Source organism: Micromys minutus (assembly GCF_963924665.1).
Source record: "Micromys minutus genome assembly, chromosome: 17".
NCBI classification, from domain to species: domain Eukaryota; kingdom Metazoa; phylum Chordata; class Mammalia; order Rodentia; family Muridae; genus Micromys; species Micromys minutus.
Genome location: NC_137952.1, coordinates 21,991,313 through 22,010,764, shown reverse-complemented (window position 1 = coordinate 22,010,764; position 19,452 = coordinate 21,991,313). Strand labels below are relative to the sequence as shown.

General features: G+C 43.6%; 1 protein-coding gene across 1 annotated transcript; it reads left to right on the top strand.

Annotated features, from left to right (window-relative positions):
• Positions 1 to 2,983: 2,983 nt before the first annotated feature.
• Positions 2,984 to 5,086, top strand: GJD2 (gap junction protein delta 2; the record flags this gene model as incomplete). Its single annotated transcript, XM_080931069.1, has 2 exons — positions 2,984 to 3,054; positions 4,192 to 5,086. 2 exons carry the CDS (start codon positions 2,984 to 2,986, stop codon positions 5,084 to 5,086), a joined length of 966 nt encoding a protein of 321 aa, XP_080787195.1.
• Positions 5,087 to 19,452: the final 14,366 nt, after the last annotated feature.

The following is a 19,452-nucleotide window of genomic DNA, read 5'->3' as shown; positions in this document are numbered from 1 at the left end:
CCTTAGGAAGGTCAGAGAGGCCCAGCTGTGCATAGAACCTCTTCATATTTAACGCAGAACAATCAAGGCAAATTACTGATTGAAAATGGAGTAGATTGAGCTCAAAAGAGAAAGTGAGAAACCAATGTGCTGGACAACTCATGAATGATTTCTGAAAATAAAAATAGTGAAAAATTGAATCTTTTCTGGATTTTGTAGACCCAGCTTTTGGAATAACATTTTGCATTGTCTCTGTAGATTTCATTTCTACACCTTTACACATTTCTCTTGACAGGCTTCTGATCTTTGAAATATGGAAGTTTGAAATGCAAGATAAAAAAATTTTAATTGATGAATATTTTAAGATTACATTTTGTTCCATGGAAGTTTCCTGAAGCCTATAATTTTAATTTTCTGAATATATTTTCATTCAATTTCACAGGGAAATTGGGGTTTGTACTTTTTTCTATTTGTTGCAATGCAATGGACACCTAACTACATTTTTAATAAATAAAATAAAACCGTTACTTTTTAAATGGTGGTAAGTTTACATTCTCAGAGCCTTAAAAAACAGGCTGCTTAGCCCACAGATGTCTGACATCATAGGTTCTTCATAAAAGTGTTTATATGTATCAGTGATACTGGTGTGCCTGATATTTGTTGTACTGCAGCATAAATCACACAATAAACTGATGATTAACAAGTCAGCCACAGGCCAGTGGCTGAAATTTGCATTAGACTCACTCCAATTCTTTGGAAAGCCTAAAGCACAGAAAGCAGATTTTGAGTTGTCCAACTTCTAGGGGAGCCATTTGAAGGTAGTTAAACAGATTGCTCTCGGTACTCTCTCATCCATTGTCTTTCTATGATTCCCTACTCTAAAAATGTCTACCATAGCTGGAACAAATATAGGAACCCAGAGGAGTGAGGAGGAAGCCTGGGAGTGTGCATCACGCTTGAGATAAGGGAATCACCATCCCATCTGTTAACCAACTGCAAAGATCTTTCTGTCTCCATTCTTGTACTTTTTTTTTCTGTCAAGAGAATGAAACCACCCCCACTGTAACCATGACACTGCCTTTATGACAGACATGTCTCCATTTTCTTTTCTTTTCTTTTTTCTGTTTTTTTTTTTTTTTTTTTTTTTTTTAAGTGAACTCCTTACTACCTTCAGTGAAGAGCTGCTTCCCTGAGCTAGAAGTGTCAACCCCATGAGACAATCTTGGGACAGTGGTCCTCTGGCGCTCAAGCTTGGGTTTTGTCTGTAAGCATTAAGCATGCAGAATGGTATGTGTGGGGGCTCTGGGCCCTACTTTGCACCCTTCCTACTGGCCCTTTCTCGGGGCCAAGAGATACCCAACGGACTCAGTTGTTCTAGAGTCAAAAGCACATCCTGGTGTAGCTTATGTGTATGGCCCCCTGTGGATAATTAAGGCTGCATTATACCCTAAGACCAGCTAGCAACACTTTCACAGTCTTATTTTTGAAAGGATGACAACAGCTTACTCATTGTGCTTGCGGTACATTTATATGACACACTCCCAACTTCGGTGTCTCCTAAAATTGACCCTACGTTAATTAGCAGCCTGGTGTGATCGTCTCAATTTTCCTGGGACCAATTAAGTAGACACTGTAGATGGAACTGACACAAAATGTAAATTTAAAGACCGATTCTAGAATCCGTTCCTTGAGGGAGGGGGAAAGCAAAGGCTGAATAAGGAGAGTGGGGGTGGGGTGAGATTGTGCACTGCTGTTTCTGCTAGATAAATACTGGGTCTGGGTCTTCCTAAATTCAGGTTGGACCGTGCTGACCTGACTAGCATCCCCCATCAATTACGTGCAAATGAAATCACTGCCTCCTAATCTGTGCTGGGAGAAATGAGAACGCATTACCGGGCCCCTGGCTCGCTGCTAGGCACCTGTTTGGTTGGTAAATACTTTGTCCCCAGACCTTCCAGCTCAGAACACCCTCACACCTGCATTTAGGCGTCAGCCAGCAGGGAGTCTCATTAGGTATTCCGCTCCTCAGCACCTGATCCACACACCGAAGTCGGGACCCTCTGCAGCACTCTGGCAGGCGGCTGTCCTCCGGTAAGGGCTAAAAAAACTCCCTTCCCCCAACTAGCACCACCATCTAGAAAAGGAATTTTAAGTGGTGTCTCAGAAGGCCCAAAGCTAAAGGTGAGGGACAGACGGGGACAAGCTAAGCCACCTACTCCGGTCCCTCCTCACTCACCAGGGTGTCTGTTCCTCCAGCGGGAGGTCGGCGACCAGGTGAGGTTACCTGCGCGCATCAGAAGCCCCAAGGGGCGCTGCAGTCCTCCGTCTCCCCATCCCCTGCGCAGCGGGGGACTCCAGACCGTCTCCTCCCCCCTGCGGCGCGTGGCCGCGGCCCCTCGGGCTCCGACGCTCGGCGACAGCGGCACGCCGCGCTCTGCTCCCCTCCGCCGACCTGGCGTGACGCAGGCGGAGACTACTTAAGGGCGGATTAGAGGCGGTGGCCGCGGATTCCCCAACCCCGCAGCCAGCTCTGCGCGCCGCAGCGCGGGAGCGCCAGGTGCCCGCTCCAGTGACAGGCGCCGGGGTCGGTTCGCGGACCTTCCCTCAGACCGCAAGATCGCGGGGACCGCGGCGCAGACAGCGGTCTCCCGCGGGCAGGAGCTCGGCCACCTGCACGCTGCCACCCAGCCCCGCCCCTCGCCGGGAGACTGCGGGAGTCCACCTGACCCCCGGACGGCACCGAGGTGCTGTCCAGCTCTTCCGCACCGCGCCAGCAGCTCCATTGGTTGGGACGCACATAGATTGCTTCCCCCTACTCCCCTCTTTTAAGTGCAATAAAGGGGGAGGGCCTCGTGGATTTAAAAAAAAAAAAAACAATTTTTGTTTGCTTCTTTAATTGGGGGCAATTCGCTCCCTGTCAGGAGGTGCGGCCCGGGGAGGGGCCAGGACCAAGAACGTGCCCGGTACTGCCCAGTCTTTGTCTGCTGCCTCCGGATGCACAGCGATGGGGGAATGGACCATCTTGGAGAGGCTGCTGGAAGCCGCGGTGCAGCAGCACTCCACTATGATTGGGAGGTAAGGGCACCAAGCCAGCCGTCAGCGGCCCGTCGGGCGGCCCTTGGGAATACCTTCTCCTGTCTCTAAGGACCCCCAGACCCCCCAGCCAGCCCTCTGCCTCCTCCCCAACCTCTGTCCAAGTGCCAGTGTTGCCTGCATTAAGGGATTACCCGACGCCCAGTGACGCCCCCTCCTCCAGTTACTCCTGACCAGCTCCCCCATACTTTCTCTATAAAGCACCACAGGGGGGAGGGGATTCACACTTCCTTCATCAGAAAAGGACTTGTGGACTCAGTCCTGGTACCCCCACTCTCCGGAGTCAGCGCCAATCTCCATCTGGTTCCCTAAATAGAATCTACAAGGAAGGCAGAATTGCATTTGGACAGAGAAGGGCAAGTGGGGAGATGGATTTGCTCATCACAGCAGATGCACCATTCTTTAACAGATATTTATTAAGCTAGAACATGTTCTCTGTTAAAACTTAGTGTCAGAGAGTCACACACATAGCTGGCTTCTTCTTGTGACTATATCTATATGTACATATTTATATACATATGCATGTGTGTGGATATTTATTCATATTTACAGCTACCTGCAGCTACGTATTTGTAGACATGTGAATTTTGTGTTCATAACTGTTTCTATAGAAAACTAAGTTCTACATGTTGAGATTAGGACATACACACATAGAGATAAATACTTACCCCAGGTGTAGATATTCTTCTGTAAGCATTCTGCATGCATTTGCCAGACTAAAGGTGTGTTTAGAGTCTCTAGACATTCTTTACTAGAGATAAAATTATATATATATATATATAATACATATATGTGTATATATATGTATGTATATATATATATATATATATATATATATATATATATATATATATATATGACAAATGGAAATATATGCTACAAAAGGGCCATAAGCAGTGTATGAAATTGTGCAGATGTGAGATCCTTGTAATATGAAATATTCCAAGCTTACCAGCACCAAGCAGAAAAGAGATAAAATTGTTTCCTAGGCTCTCAGTTCAGTACCACTCAAGGGTGGACAGCTCCCCTGTTCAAGGACCTGTAAGCAAGGAACAGGGACTTTTCATCAATGACTTAGCCTATGAGAACCTTTCTTCCCCCTCCTCTTCCTCTGCTCAGGATCCTGTTGACTGTGGTGGTGATCTTCCGGATACTCATTGTGGCCATTGTAGGGGAGACGGTGTACGATGATGAGCAGACCATGTTTGTGTGCAACACCCTACAGCCCGGCTGTAACCAGGCCTGCTATGACCGCGCCTTTCCCATCTCCCATATACGTTACTGGGTCTTCCAGATCATAATGGTGTGCACCCCCAGTCTCTGCTTCATCACGTATTCTGTGCACCAATCTGCCAAGCAGCGGGAACGCCGGTACTCTACTGTTTTCCTAGCCCTGGACAGAGACCCTGCTGAGTCTATAGGGGGACCTGGAGGAACTGGGGGTGGGGGCAGTGGAGGGAGCAAACGAGAAGATAAGAAGTTGCAAAATGCCATTGTCAATGGGGTGCTGCAGAACACAGAGACCACCAGTAAGGAGACAGAACCAGATTGCTTAGAGGTTAAAGAGCTGACTCCACATCCATCTGGGCTGCGCACAGCAGCAAGGTCCAAGCTTCGAAGACAGGAAGGTATCTCCCGCTTCTACATCATCCAAGTGGTGTTTCGAAATGCTCTGGAGATTGGGTTTCTGGTGGGCCAGTACTTTCTATACGGCTTCAGTGTCCCAGGGTTGTATGAGTGCAACCGTTACCCCTGCATCAAGGAAGTAGAATGTTATGTGTCTAGACCTACCGAGAAGACAGTCTTTCTGGTGTTCATGTTTGCTGTGAGCGGCATTTGTGTGGTGCTCAATCTGGCTGAACTTAACCATCTGGGATGGCGGAAGATCAAACTGGCTGTCCGGGGAGCCCAGGCCAAGAGGAAGTCAGTCTATGAGATTCGCAACAAAGACCTGCCTCGAGTCAGTGTTCCCAATTTTGGCAGGACTCAATCCAGTGACTCTGCCTATGTGTGAAAGGGCAGGTTTGGGGCTGGCCTGCTGGGTGGCAAGCAGCCCCAAGGCAGGTGATGACTTGAGGGTACACAGGTTTGCCCTCATTTCCGTGATGCTCGCTGTGAAGGTCTAGGATACAGATATTAAGAGGTCTTCATCAACAAAGAGGAGAGGTAGAATGGAGATCACATGTCACACCATCAGTTCCACAGGCACCATTGGGTATCGACAAGATGGCTAAGCTGGACATCCTTGGGCCTTCTACTTTAATGGCCCTTCCTGCTCCTGATAATAGTGAACTGGCATAGCTGCCAAGCAAGAATTAGCTCTGCTGAGCTCTGTATTCTGGTGAACGGCATGAGTCAAACTCTCATTGATATAAAATTTGTGACCCATCTCAGCACATACCTTTATCCTGGGCTGCAGAAAAAAAATCCTGGAGGATATTTTCCCCCTTCAGCATGCCCCTTTCCCTCAAACCCAGGATAGCATGCCAGCTTTTATTTTTCCTTGATCTGGCCTTACATTAGCCCTAACACAGTTTATCTGCAAGCTAGAGGGAATTATGTGGGGTGCTTTTTGGAGACTGGCCAGGGCAGAGGTTTGCAGTAGAGCCCCATATGACTGGCTCTTAGTCATTAAAAAACAAACAAACAAACAAAAAACAAACAAAAAAACCTTAGGAATGTCTCAATATTTCCAATTTTTTTAAAACTCAAATTGCACTGGTGCTGTTTATTAGGGGTGGGGGATGGGAGGGAGGGCATTTCAACAACACTTCTGTGAGATGGTCATTTCACTGTTGAGCATGTGTTTATGAGCTTCAGAATATTTCTGCCTTCTAGATTATGAACTGTGGATAGAATTAAAAATATGTGGGGTTTTTTGTTTTGTTTTGTTTTGTTGTTGTTGAAATGGAGGGAATCTACTCAAGCCACAGAATTTCTAACTGGTAGATCTTACTCTAATTTCTTACCTAATTTTGTGCTACTCAGCTGCACATCATTTTGCCATGGTTTGAACTTAACCTGTGTGCTCACACCAGAGACCTTAATCAGCCCGTGTCAATCCCAACCTATTATAACATCAGTTATTTTTGAAATACACACGCATGCACACAATCACTGGCTTAACAAACCTGGGAGTAAAATATTATTGGTTAAGATGTGTTTATGAATATTTATTTGAGACATATACCAAAGGTTCAAAAACATGTTGTTTGGACTGAGATAATTTTCCTCTTGTTGCTCTTATTCATTTAAGTGCCATATTCCACCTTTCCCACCCACTGTGCATTTAGCTGAAGCACTAGGCAAAAGTAGCATTCAGATAATATGTTTTTATGAAAGCCCTCTATTTCCTTTGAATTCTTCTTATTATGGATTTTTTTTTTGATTTAGATATGGATGTGGTATGTTATACAACTGAGGATTTGTTTAAAATAAAGTTCTTGCCTTTTTTTTGTAAACTGGGAAGAGTCTGCATTTTTCTATTTTGATTGGAGTACTATTTGTTTAAATGAATGTTCAAAATATTATGCTGGACAGACATTTGGCCTAGGAAGTAAACGGTAGATGGCACATATCTGAAGATTAATAACAATGTCCAATTGACTTTGGGCATATGGAAAGAAGCTGGCAACCTTTACAAATGTTTAAATATAAATGGTGAGGTGTTTAAGTGCTATTTCCTAACTTCTTTCTTACTTTTGCTTGATGCTTCTCTGCCCGTGTAAGTATATTTTGGGGGATACAAATGTCAGTGATACTAGGCCACTGTAACTATGTTTAGGAGTGGGTCTCTCTCTCTCTCTCTCTCTCTCTCTCTCTCTCTCTCTCTCTCTGGATTGTCACTGTTGGCAGGCATGCTGTTTAACCTGGTGTCCAACAAGATGTCAAATGGCATTCTTGACACTAACACTGTCCAGTAGAATTTCTCCAGTGATGATGGTTTCTCCTGTCCATGCTGTCTAACCTGGGGACAATTAGCTATCTGTGGCTACTGAGATCTTAAAATATGGCTAGTGCAACTGAAGGCCAGAAGCTCTAATCTGACTTAACATTGACTGACTTAAATAGCTGTAATGGTTTACCTGCTAAAGTATCACACAGTACAGTTGTAGATTTTTTTATCAGCCATTTTTGTTGCATCTTTAAATGGGGATGGATCTTCTGCTTCTACTTCATAAGACCTTTCTAGCCATACTGTCTTATCATTTCTCATCTGTCCTATTTCTGTAGACCAATGTTCTTTCTCTGTTCTTTAACTTTATATATGTTCTAATCTTAATGAGCTCTTGGTTTGAATGGCAGGAAACAGTAGACTTCCCAGGGTGGTTGTTTTTCCAACACAGTGGTCACACCTTGTAATTATGACCACATAAATGCCAAGTTTAGAATGAAAATGTGTCTATTTCAATCTATAGGTTTCCATCTGCAGCATAAATAAGCAGTTGAAGATGGTTTTCCTTGAGTAAAGACACAGATTCTCCTCTGCCTTGTTTGGTAAGCTAAAAATGTTTCAAGACACCTCCCAGAGCTGAAGGAAGAGTGTCGCTTGAGTTCTCTTAGCATATGCTTGGGTGTGAAAGAAATGGGAATCTGTGTGGAAAACAAGGTCTGTTGTATTTATGCTGTGATGTAGGATTAGAATGGAAGTGCTTCCTGGTAGAAATGCATCCCTCATCAATAAGCCTCATCTATTGTAGTTGTTTGATGTTAAACACCTGTAAAAGTCAAGATGAAGAAAGCATCCTCTCCCTATATGGTCACACCCCTCAGAATGTCTTACTTTCTATAAAATGAAGACTTTTACATGGATGGGTTAATGGTTCACATAGCTGTGTGATGGAAGGGACCTTAATCTCTATTTTGTGAGAGGATGCTACTGATATATTTTACATTTCTAGCTTTAAATCCTTTAAGTCCATATATAAATAGATGTATGCTTGCCTAAGTGCGTGTGTGTGTGTGTGTGTGTGTGTGTGTGTGTGTGTACAATGGTGTGGCAATGAGCAACAGTTTAACTGGCTTTACAAATTGGCAAGTAGATTGAAGGTCTGTGGAAAACAAATAACAAAGTACAGAATTTGTCATTTGTAGGACCTCAAACATCACAAAGTTCATAGCACATATGAGATAACAGCCCTGTTCCATGTGCTCTGTGACCTCTTGACACAGAGAAGGGCAGGTCTATAAGCAACACTCAAAATGTGTGCTTCTTGAAAAATAGTAAGACCCTGGAGGACAGAAATACTTAGGACGCTATTTGGATTCATTTTACTTTATATTTTATTAACAACTTTAGTTTGTCTAGTATGCTAGTGCCGAGATAACTGAGTCACATAGATAGGAGAAATTCTTTTCTCCTAGTTCTAGGAGCTGAAAAGCACAAGCAAGGGGTTGGCAGGTTAATGTCCTCTGAGGCCTCTTTGTGGTGGCTGCCGCCATGTGCACATGGTTTTCGTTTGTAAGATTACATCTCTCAAGTTTTCTGTCTCTAAATTCCTCTTTGTATGAGGACACTGTCAGACTGAGTTTGGGCTTCATTTTTAACTTGCCTTTTCTTAGAGATGGGTGCTCAAGACAGGGTTTTATTCTGTAGCCTAGGTGGTCTTGAACTTCCCCCAAATCCTTCTGATTTTGTCTCACATATGCTAAAGGTACAGGATACCAGAACCAACTATATAATCATCTCCTTCTAATGAATCACACAGTTAGAGGCCTTATGAGCAGATACAGCAACATTCTGATATACTGGTATCAGGGCTCCTAAATAGTGATTTAGAAGGACACAGTAAAGGATTTTACATTTTCAGGTATCCTTATAGCTGAGGGAACTATGGAAATATATTCATAAAAGAAGGTACTTTGAGAATAAGGACAGAGGATGTAGCTGAATAGAACATTAGAACGATGGGTGTATATGAGTCTATCCTGAGGCAGCCACATTGTATAGAGGTTGCACTGGAGACTCTAAGCAGCAAGGGAGGTCCTGCAGAAGAGCCAGAAATCCTGAAGATACAAGGATAACACCATTAAGGTTAGCTTTTGAGGTCTATGAAAAGGCAACTTCTCAGACAGAATGATGAAACATTTAGTCAGTAGTAATGGAAAATAGTATTAAAGCATAGTAATTCCTTTGCCTTAGTCCGTACCACCTTTCTAAACTGTTTGGTGCTAAAAGCTAAAAATCACCACTGTTGTTTATTATTCCTCTCTTAGGGATGAGGACTGGTGAGCCAGAGACATTCGCAGAAGGTAATAAGAATCAATTACATAGAGAAGAAAAAAGGGAAGGGTGAGGTTCTCATGACAAACCTTACCCTCAGTGTATCTGGAGTTCATGACAAGAAGCTATAGATGGCTGGCAGGCAGGAAGTCTTCAACGTAGCAATGGCACCAGTTGAGACCTCCATGAAGCACAAAGGGTTACAGCCTGGTGTGGACAGAGAAAGAGTGTGGTGTTAGGAAGCCAAGAGAGGTGGGATTAAAGGAAGAGTGTTCGTAGTAGCATAACTTTCTATTGATCATTTATATAGATGAGAGAGTTTTAAGTAGAACTAAATGAACACTCAGAATCATCTACTACTAGGTTTGTTGAGTGGCAAACTGTACCTTAACACAGACTTCCTCAGACCCTTTCAGACCTTGGGAGGTCTGGTAGAAATAACAGTAGTAAAGAGCAAAGATCACTCCAATCCAAGACAATGCCTGGCACATCAGCCCTGTGCCCACCCAAACGTTACACTAGCAGGTTGCTATACTCTGGTAGAAGGTGTGGTAGCTAAACAGACCTTGTTGAACCAAGCCTAAATGAGTAGTTATGGCTAAAATGATGCCAGTGCTTTGTTCAGCTTTGGGCCTTTAAGAACAGCACCAAGAAACATTGATGTAACATCAGATATGACTACTGACCTGCTATGGGCCAGACACAATATGCTCAGCCAGGTCATTGCCCCAAGTCTCTAGTACCTGTGAGGAGTAACATGCAGCCCATAGACCTGTTATTTTTGCTGATTCCAACTACAAGCAACCCCCTTACCAACGAGTTTAATGTCACAAGTAAAGTACCATCACTCGTAAGCATGTTACTCATGTCCTCACTTCCAGCTTCTCTTGACATGCACAGACGTCCTAAAATACTTTAGTTCAGGAATATGTTGAGCACACAACAGTCTGGCATCCCCTGGATGGTGTCATGATAAATACAGAGAAGGGCATGCTGTTCTCTACTTCTCACAAGATCTATCGGCCCGAGGGGAGGCAGACGGCCTCAAACACCAGAACATTATCTGTGATCGTCACGTTTCAAAGTCTGAACTTAAAAAAAAAGTTGTTTATCTGCTTTGTGTGTGTGTGTGTGTGTGTGTGTGTGTGTGTGTGTGTGTGTGGAGTTGGGATACAGAGATGGTGTAGAAAAGCTTCAATCAACAAATAAGAAAACTTCACTAAGAATTTGCTTTTACTTTCTGGTCTTTTGGGGTTTTTTGTTTGTTTGTTTTTTGTTTTTGTTTTTTTCAAGGTGAGGCTCCTAGCTAGGATCAGCTTCTATTCCATGGGTAGCAAGAGCTGTCTGCCATCTCTAGGGAAAGTACCTATGTCATCCCATCATAGTTTAGTGGGCAGCCACTGGGTACCTGCTTCTTTCCCTGTAGATAGCCAGTCTGATCTAGCTTAGAACAGTGGCTGGGAGCCAGTGTTAGTTATCTAGGTTCATATGCTGAAGCTGCAACCTGCTATTGCTTCTCTGAGGATAATCATCCTGGGAATTAGTCTGTAGCAGAGTCTGTAGCAGAGATATGGTCTGGAGGCTTGGTATAGACTCAGAGCAGGTAGAAAAGGTCCGGACAGTTTCACTCTTTCCACTCTTCACAGTTAGTGAAAGGAGCTGTGCAGAACCTTTGGGGTAATGGAAGGTCTGGGACTGGAGTCCTGCAGCCAGGGGCAAGACTGGGGAAGTGCAAGCTTATCCCAGAGAGCTAGGAACCTGTAGCACTTGGGAAAAGCCATGATCTCAGCCAGACTGTAACTGAAATATTTCACCATCAAGGGGTAGTTCTGGAGGGTCTACTCCAGAAAGAGAAGCTAGTGAGCCACACAAATGTGACTTCTGACCGGGCAACATGTGGAGAACTGAGGAATTTCATCTTCCCTGGGGTTCATAAAAGGAAGTGAGAAGAGAGGAGTCAGAACAAGCACTGTTACACATAGGGCAAGGAAAGCCATGAAAATCAGAGTAGACAATGTGAGGAGACATCTTTCAACAAGGCCTCTCACTGCTGTTTTGAGCTGTGTCAGGTCCCCAGGCATCAGCCACAGTGTTCTGTCTGACTATGCAGAGGCTCACTGCACCATCTCAGGATCAGCTTTGGTTTGGAAAACACATTTCAATCTCAACAGCAAGGGATTGGAGAAAATATCCAGGGTGATGGTTGGGGATTTGGCAGCATGGCCCCATTAACATTAGTGGGAGTTAGTCAGCTAAATCCCAGACCCACAACACAATCCTGTGTTTATTCTTCATGATGACCTTTCTGATGTAAATTGATACAATATTTCAGAACCACTTAGACCGATTAAGCGTTGTAGACTCTACCTCTTCTAAAAGGAAAATCTTTCTGGAAATTGCTGCTTTGTGCACTGAAATGTTTGTGTTTGTGGGCAATTGTGGCCAATGGGAACATATGGGTACCTAAATATAGAATTGGTGAGTTTTGAAACCTCTGAGACATTGGATCTAGGGGGATTTATCTGTTGGACCTGCCTCGAGGTGGGGGGTGGCAACAGTTCTGCAAGTTATGGCTTTCTCCAAAGAACAGCTTCCTTCTCGTACAATTTTGTATTTTCTTCCCTTCTTATTTTTCATTTTCTTAATAACAGTGAAAGAAATCCCTGGTGACTTTTTAAATGGAATCTGAATGGTTGGAAGAGTCTACTGAGGATCAGCAATGACAAACAGATGTTCATTTACTATGATCCAGGTTCCTGTCACAGCAGTGACCTCAACCCCCAGCTATATGCCAAGATGGAGAGTGCTTAGAATTATTAGACCCACTTTCCAGATGAAGAACTTAAGACATCTAGATATCCTCCCCGTCATACAGCTAATGTATGACCAGGTCTACGTTCAAGCTTACCAATCTGGTGCTGTGGTCACGGTTTAACATTTCTTACAATGCCTTCAGGACAGACATCAGATGAGGTCACAGGAAGGCTGACCTCTTGTTCTCTCACATTCTTCTCTTACATCTTCATAGCAACACTTCTCCCTTCCTCCAAAAGGTTTTTTATTTCTCTTTAAGGTGTGTGTGTGTGTGTGTGTGTGTGTGTGTGCGCGTGCATGTGTGCGAGCATGTGTGTAGGCATGCTTGAGTTTATGTGAACCACATGTGTGCAGATGGAATTAGGAGGTATTGGAGATTGTAAGATTCCTGGTGTGGGTACTGGGAACTGAACTCAGGTCCTCTGCAAAAGCAGACAGTGTTCGTAACAGCAGAGGCATCTCTCAAACCTTGGAAGTTTTTTTTTAATTTATATGTTGTGATATAGCATAAGACCATGAGGCTTTCTAAGGCGTTCTCTTTGTAGTGCTTGGTATAAAGTGAGGTCTCCCAAATGCCAACGGATTATATACTAAATCATATACTAGAGGTGTAGGATTGTATAACCTTGACGTGGACAAGGAAAGTCATTTCACTCACTCTTTCCTTTCAAAGATGCAACTTGGTTCTAGAAAGCAAGCGTATAGGAAGAATTCTGGGCTAGACAGAAGTTGAGCAGGGTAGGATTAAGAGAATGGGCATCTCAGGCTTGCAGGAAACATTGGCCTGGGTTGGACAAGTTGTGGTTGGCAGAGTTCCCAGACTCCAAACCTGGATCTTTCTCTCGGCACAGGTCATGTGCAAGAGAGAATCTTACTTTAGATAAATATTTGACTTTTCATCTCTGTTGAACTGTTCTCTTGGCCTTAGTCTAGGTCAGATAATAAAGTTGAGGGCAATTACTTATGTTCTTGGCCTCAAGTTGTACGTATGTTACTTATTGTGTGTATTTATATCTGGTACCACTTCCGACATCTCCACACCTGACACACCATAAGAAACCATGTTTCAGCTTCTTTCTTTTAGAATTTCTGTGTGACATAATGGTCTTTGTTGGGTCCTAAGCACCCTAAGCTACGAAATATACCTATCTCATATATCCGCACTAAAGATTCTCTGCAGCCTCCTTTCTTCGGGGTCATTGATTATCTTATGATGTATCTTTATTGGTTGGTGTTTTAGGATAATACTTAAAATTTTATTTCTTCCTGGATTTTTTCCTATTATTGCTGTGCTTCATATGAACAAATGGTCAGTAGAATTATTTATTCTTGTAGTATATGTTTACTGAATATAATACTTGACGATTTTCAGTGCTGAGCTTACACTAAGAATACTACTGTGATTTGATCCTTAATGTTCCCCATAGTCTCAAGTGCTTGGACATGCAGTCTCTGGCATAATGGAACTGTTTTCGTAGATTGTTGGGCCAGACTGGTAGAGGTGGATCACTGAAGGCTGACCCTCGAAGGTTCCAGCCTGGCCCTGCTTCTGCCCTCCACTGTTTACTTCCTGTAAACATGAGAAACCTCTGCCACACTCCCCTGCTGCCGTGAACTCCATCACATGTTCCTCGCCTCGATGAACCGAGACCTGACTGACAGCACCCAAGGGGAAGGTAAAGTGGGTATCCCGAAGAGGCAGACGGGCCTTACTTGTGGCCATCTTAGCCGGCTTCTAGGAGTTCGGAAAGGAGGAAGCAAACTGATAATACTACTTTTCTCCTCAAATGGTTTCGTCTAATTCCACATAGTTACCAAAGTAATATATATTTGGGACAGAAAGAAAAACCAGCACAATGTAAAACTTCTTACACCCACAGAAAACCATTGCTGAATTGTACCTGCCTTTTGTTCGGCACTTTGCAGGCCACTGCTAGGTTTAACTACGGTTGAGGCTTCTCCACAGTTAAGGCTCACACTCTGAATATAGTTTTGTCGCACTTTTCCTGCTCAGAGACAGGTTAACATTTTCTATACCAGCTAACATCATGCAACATGCTTTTGATTGATGGACATGTTGGTCCTACAGTTTCCTTGAGCCACTTCCTAGTTGTGGATGTTTGAACTGTTATGAGTTAGAGCTTTGACACTCATGGTGAACTAACGTTATCAGTACGTGTTGTCAGATCTTCAAAGAGATAACTGCGAGCAGCTAATGAAAATGCCAAGATAATTTTTTTGTACTTGCGGCAGTGTGAGCTTATATAACAGGAAGATATGTACATCTGTTTACTGAGAGAAAGCGTGAAGACAAAAGTCACTCAGGAGTTCCTTCGTGCATGTGTGGTATGTGCATGTTGATATGTACGTGTGACCAATGGTGAACCTGTGCCGTGACACACACCGAAGTCGGAGCCCACCCTTCAGTGCTCCTCACCTTTCATCTTGTGTGAGACAGAGGCTGTCAGTGTCTCACCACTGCACACACCAGGGTATCTGGCACACCCAGGAGCCTCCACACACTCCTTTCTCTACCTGACTCCCCCGCATGGATGTATTGGGATTACACATATGTATCTATAGCAGATTCTCCGGTTTCACTTACGCTGCAAGTACTTTCTTCACCCACCGAGTCGTCTCAGCAGCCTACAGGCTCATTTTTATATTTTGCTTAAAACACTCAGAAAGTGTCACGTATGCGAGTTCTAGTGTGTGTGTGCATATGCACAGGCACACACCTATGTGCGAGTGAGAAGAATTAACGTCCTAACATGAGATGTCAGTACAAAGACTTTTGGTGCCTGTTACCCCTGAGTCTGAAGTGAAAAGGTTGTCCCAAATATTGAGGCTAAACTAATATACTACCAGGCCAAGGGACAATCCTATGATCCCTGTGAGAAAGCACACAAGTATATATAGTCTTCTTAAGTTAAATGAAGCTCATGTCTTGAACAAAAGATAGCTCTGGCCAAAGGAGTCATTTCTCTAGAACCACAGTAAGTAATCAGAGCTTAGCTGGTTAGTCCTGGGAAGAGGTGAAACTCCAAGTCCAGGTCACAGAGGTGACACAAAATCTGAACCACTGGGATTGGAGATGCTTCCTGCTAAGTCTGAGCTCAACCCAAAAAGCAAGTGGCTGAAATAGAAGCGTTGAACGTCATCAGATGTTTGAGGATAACAATGGGGTCAGAAGCACACTTAGGACTGCCCGTCCTTAGGAACAAACATTTCTAAGGGAGCCCTTGTGTGGCTTTTCATTATTTTTGTCAAGTATCTCTGAAATTGAAGTGAAGGTACATGTGATAAAGATAGCATTTGCTTCTCTGAGCCTGGGTGCTAATGAACTCCACAAGCATTTAGTTCTCACTTTGGTCTGTTTGCTCTTTCACCACACCTCTCTCTGGTGCTCCTGGGGTCCCAGGGTGTTAAGAGGAGGGTGGTTGGTACTTTCTCTAAAAAGCCTTTCCTAGGTGAGAAAACGCAATGATGTAAGAAATTCTATTTTTTAAGAAACTAGGTAGAAAAGATAACACATTAGCAAAGTGGGGACTGTGGGCAGGGGCTCCACCTTTCTTAAGGCAATACCTTGGGTTTTTTTTTAAGATATGCTAATTTAAATCATTTCATTTAAGAAGAAATGGGGAACAGAAGGTGAACTCTCCCTTCACTGCCTGCCCAGTTTGCGGAAATAAATGACAAACAGCAGGACAGTAGCTGAAAATGTAGCTTTAGAAGCAAAGTGCACTATAAAAATATTGGAGATCCATAGTAGAGCACATGCCGTGACCATCGCTCTCTGATTAGACTCTGATGCGTTCAGTCTGTATCTGCTGAGCCCACCCGTGGGTCCGACACTGAATTAGCCTCTCGGCTCTTTCCCATCTAGTTGCATGATCCGGGAAGTTGTTGAACCTGGCTAAGACTTGGTTGCTATGTCCGCAAAATGAAAAGAGCAAAATCATTGTTTTCGTTGGATTGTGAGAAGTTCTAGATTTGATGGTTTTTAAGGAGTTTCCTCATGACTCCTGATGCACACTCAGTGTTTTCTGAATGCTGGTTCTCTACTGCAATGGTGATCATCTGCTAGTGAGAAACTAGGTAGCTGTATTGAGTCACGGATATACTGAGCTCATCAGAGTCCTTTGTGTAAGAGGATACTAAAAATATGCAAGAAGGGACTTGAGAAAGGAAGACTTTTCCCCATCTCATAGTTCATTGCAGGCCATTCACCTAACTCTTACCATTAACTGGGTGGCATATGTCATTTGTTGGAAGCACACAGTAGAATCCAACTTTAAGAGGAAGACCCAGCAGCCAGTGTGCCAGGCTTCTTGCAGAAGGAGAAATATTCAGAGAAGACCTATGGAGGAACATGGAATATGACTCTGTTCTAAGATCTAAATAAACCTCTTCGATTTCCGTACAGCTTGTAGGATAAATAGGGTAGAAAACAACGATCTCACATGTGTCAAAGTGAGCTTAAGTCATTCTTTACATCTTCAGTGTCAGACACCCAGGTACAAACAAAGACCTCAAATCAAAGCCTCTTCTAGCTTTTCATCTCCAGATGCTAAAATGATCTGTGGTCAAACCAAGCCTGAATTGGCCTAGTCTTGCCTTGGTTACTAAACGTGTCCTATCAGTGAACTACAGTGAGACTGAGGATCTTGTCTGGTCCAAGACTCTGAAGGTAGAGGTGTGCTAATGGCAAAGCCACTAGAGTTCTAAAATGACTTTAGGGAGTCTAGGAGATAGAAGGACAGAGGTAAGAAAGGAAGGCATGAGGGACAGGGAGAGAATGCCACCATTGGATATCCACTACCACTACCATTGACTCGTTTAGAATGCTATGGCTGAAGTTGAGGGACTCCTGTCAGTTGAGCAGTGGATGTCTGGAATGTCCAAGCTATGCCTGGGCTGGGTAGGTGACTCTGTGAGATGACTGGTAGGTTGAGGGAACCTTTGAAAGAGTGCTTGAGAGATACTTGAAAGATTTGGAAATGTCTCAGCCTGTGTCAGACTGGGTCTCAACTGGTGGCCATATGTGGCAACATGTCTCAAAAGGCTTCCCCTTCTATCTTTAGTTCTTCTCTTCCTCCTTTTTCTTCTTCCCTTTATTTCTTTCCATTCAATAATCCTATGGGATTTCCACTTACCTTTGCTCTTTGAAGAAGGAGGAATTGCTTTCTTTGTTTTTTTTTTTTTTTTTTTTTTCTTTTTTTTTTTCATCTCAACACTGAAGTTTTAAATGATTATTTCTTTAAACAAATACACATCAGAAAAGAAAATTTCAGTCAGAGGGAAATGTGGACTTTTTAATCAAAAGAATCAATACAATAAGTGTCCTTAAGCAGGGCCTTTTCAACTCATTCAAGCAAGTCCATTGAGAGAAACCTGGCTTGGAGGATGAAACAGTGCAGCTCTTGTGTAGATTCATGGGCTCCCTGGACTGGCAGTCATTTCATACTAGCCCAGACTCTTGTACGTCCCCAAATTTTTTCAGCTTTCTTTCTGGGGGACTTCCCCACCCATGACTGAAGATCATAACCTTCCCTTTGTGAGAGATGGCCTCTGTCACCCAGTGGCCATCCCTGCTTGAAAGTTCTTCCTTAGGGCAAGTTAGAAACTGCTTCTCTCAGTGAAGGTACCTTCCAGATATCAGCATCCAGAAAAAGGAATCCATTCTCAGATTTCCTCTATTCAGACTCACCCAGGTTCACTGTCTGAGGCTGAGCGAATTGCTGTATGCTTTCCTCTAAAGAAAATTGCCACTCCTGCGATGTTTGAGACAATGTGCCCAATAGGAATCTTGAAGGTTTTGCAGTAGAAAAGGCAGCGCAGTAGCCAGGCAGGAGATGTGCAGACTGGCATCTGTGGTTCTCCCTCTTTGCCAAGAACAAAAATGGAAAGGGTACAGATGAAAATGGCCATTAAAATACAAGTGGGAGGGTCATTATCTATCCCCACTCACAGGCAGTGGTGATTGTACTAGATCCATATTTGGAAAAGCGGGTAACTTCGATGTTCATTCAGAATGAATTGGTATCAGATAACCACAGTCCCATATGCTTTTTTTTTTTTTTTTTTTTTTTTTTTTTTTTTTTTTTTTTTTTTTTCTGTTTTGGTTGCTAGGCACGAGAAATTCATGAGACGTTGGCTAAGTATGCTTGACATATTTTTGCATGTGAATCGTAAATATTGGCTGATTCCTTTCAAGAGCTGCTGTCATTCAGAAAGAGATGCTGAGTGAAGCCTTCCTTCTTTCCTTAGGAAGAATGGGGCTTTCAGTAGACAGGGTGTGGGAGACCAGTCTCTAGTGTGGAGGAAAGAGTAATGAAAATGAACAGTCCTTTTCCTCTGTGTGGCATTTTGCTGTTAGCCATACAGTACCAACCCACAATCGTATTTGATGTTCATGCTTCCCTCTGAGGTAGGCATTAGGGCTGGCAGCTATCTCCATCCCAGGAATAAGGGTGCATGCACCAGAGCACAATGATGACTGGAAAAAGCAAAGCAAACAAACAAACAAGCAAATGAAACAAAAACAAAAACCCAGCAGTGGGAATTTCCTGAGAGTGATAGGTACATCCTGGCATTTCGGGGGCTGATCCCTAAGTGTGAGATAATAAGCCCCATCACCCTCTAAGCCTCCAGTTTCATTTCTTGTCATGTTTTCTTCAGTGATACTTACATAAATATCCTTCAGGGGAGGGAGGGAGGAAAGCAGAGAGAGAAGGGGGAGGGAGAGGGAGAGAGGACAGCGACTGTCATCAGGGTGTCAGGCTGGGGACCTGCCATCTCATTGAACAAAGCTCCATTCATCTTCAACAGTGTCCAGAGTGCAGCTATAATCAAGGATGATGTGACTATCCCCAGGCTCAGGATAGCTCCCTGCCCTTAAAGAAAACAGGGAGAATGAATCCCTTAGCACTAGCCTGGTTACCAAGGTGTTACTTGTGAATCATTAACCAGAGGCAGAGAAAATGAGAGTAGGTCAAAACAAACAAATCCTGACAGTGAGGCCTCTAAAAATGTATCTCAGGTCATCATTTGGGCATTAATCCTACCTGGTTGTCACAAACAGGCAGTATGCAGGAGGTGGGAGAGGAGGACTGTGTTTTATGCTTCAGAGAATTCTAATGAGCCTTCCAATATTGGGCACTTTTCAGTAGACCTGTAAAACCATTCTCTTTGTTGTATTTCCAATTTCTCTCCCTTTCTCTTTCCATCACACACACACACGCACACATACACACACACACACATACCTTTCCCTTCCCATAGCACTGTGTGTGAATTATGACAGCCAAAATTATTGATCTCATTCTTTTTGGTCCTGCAAT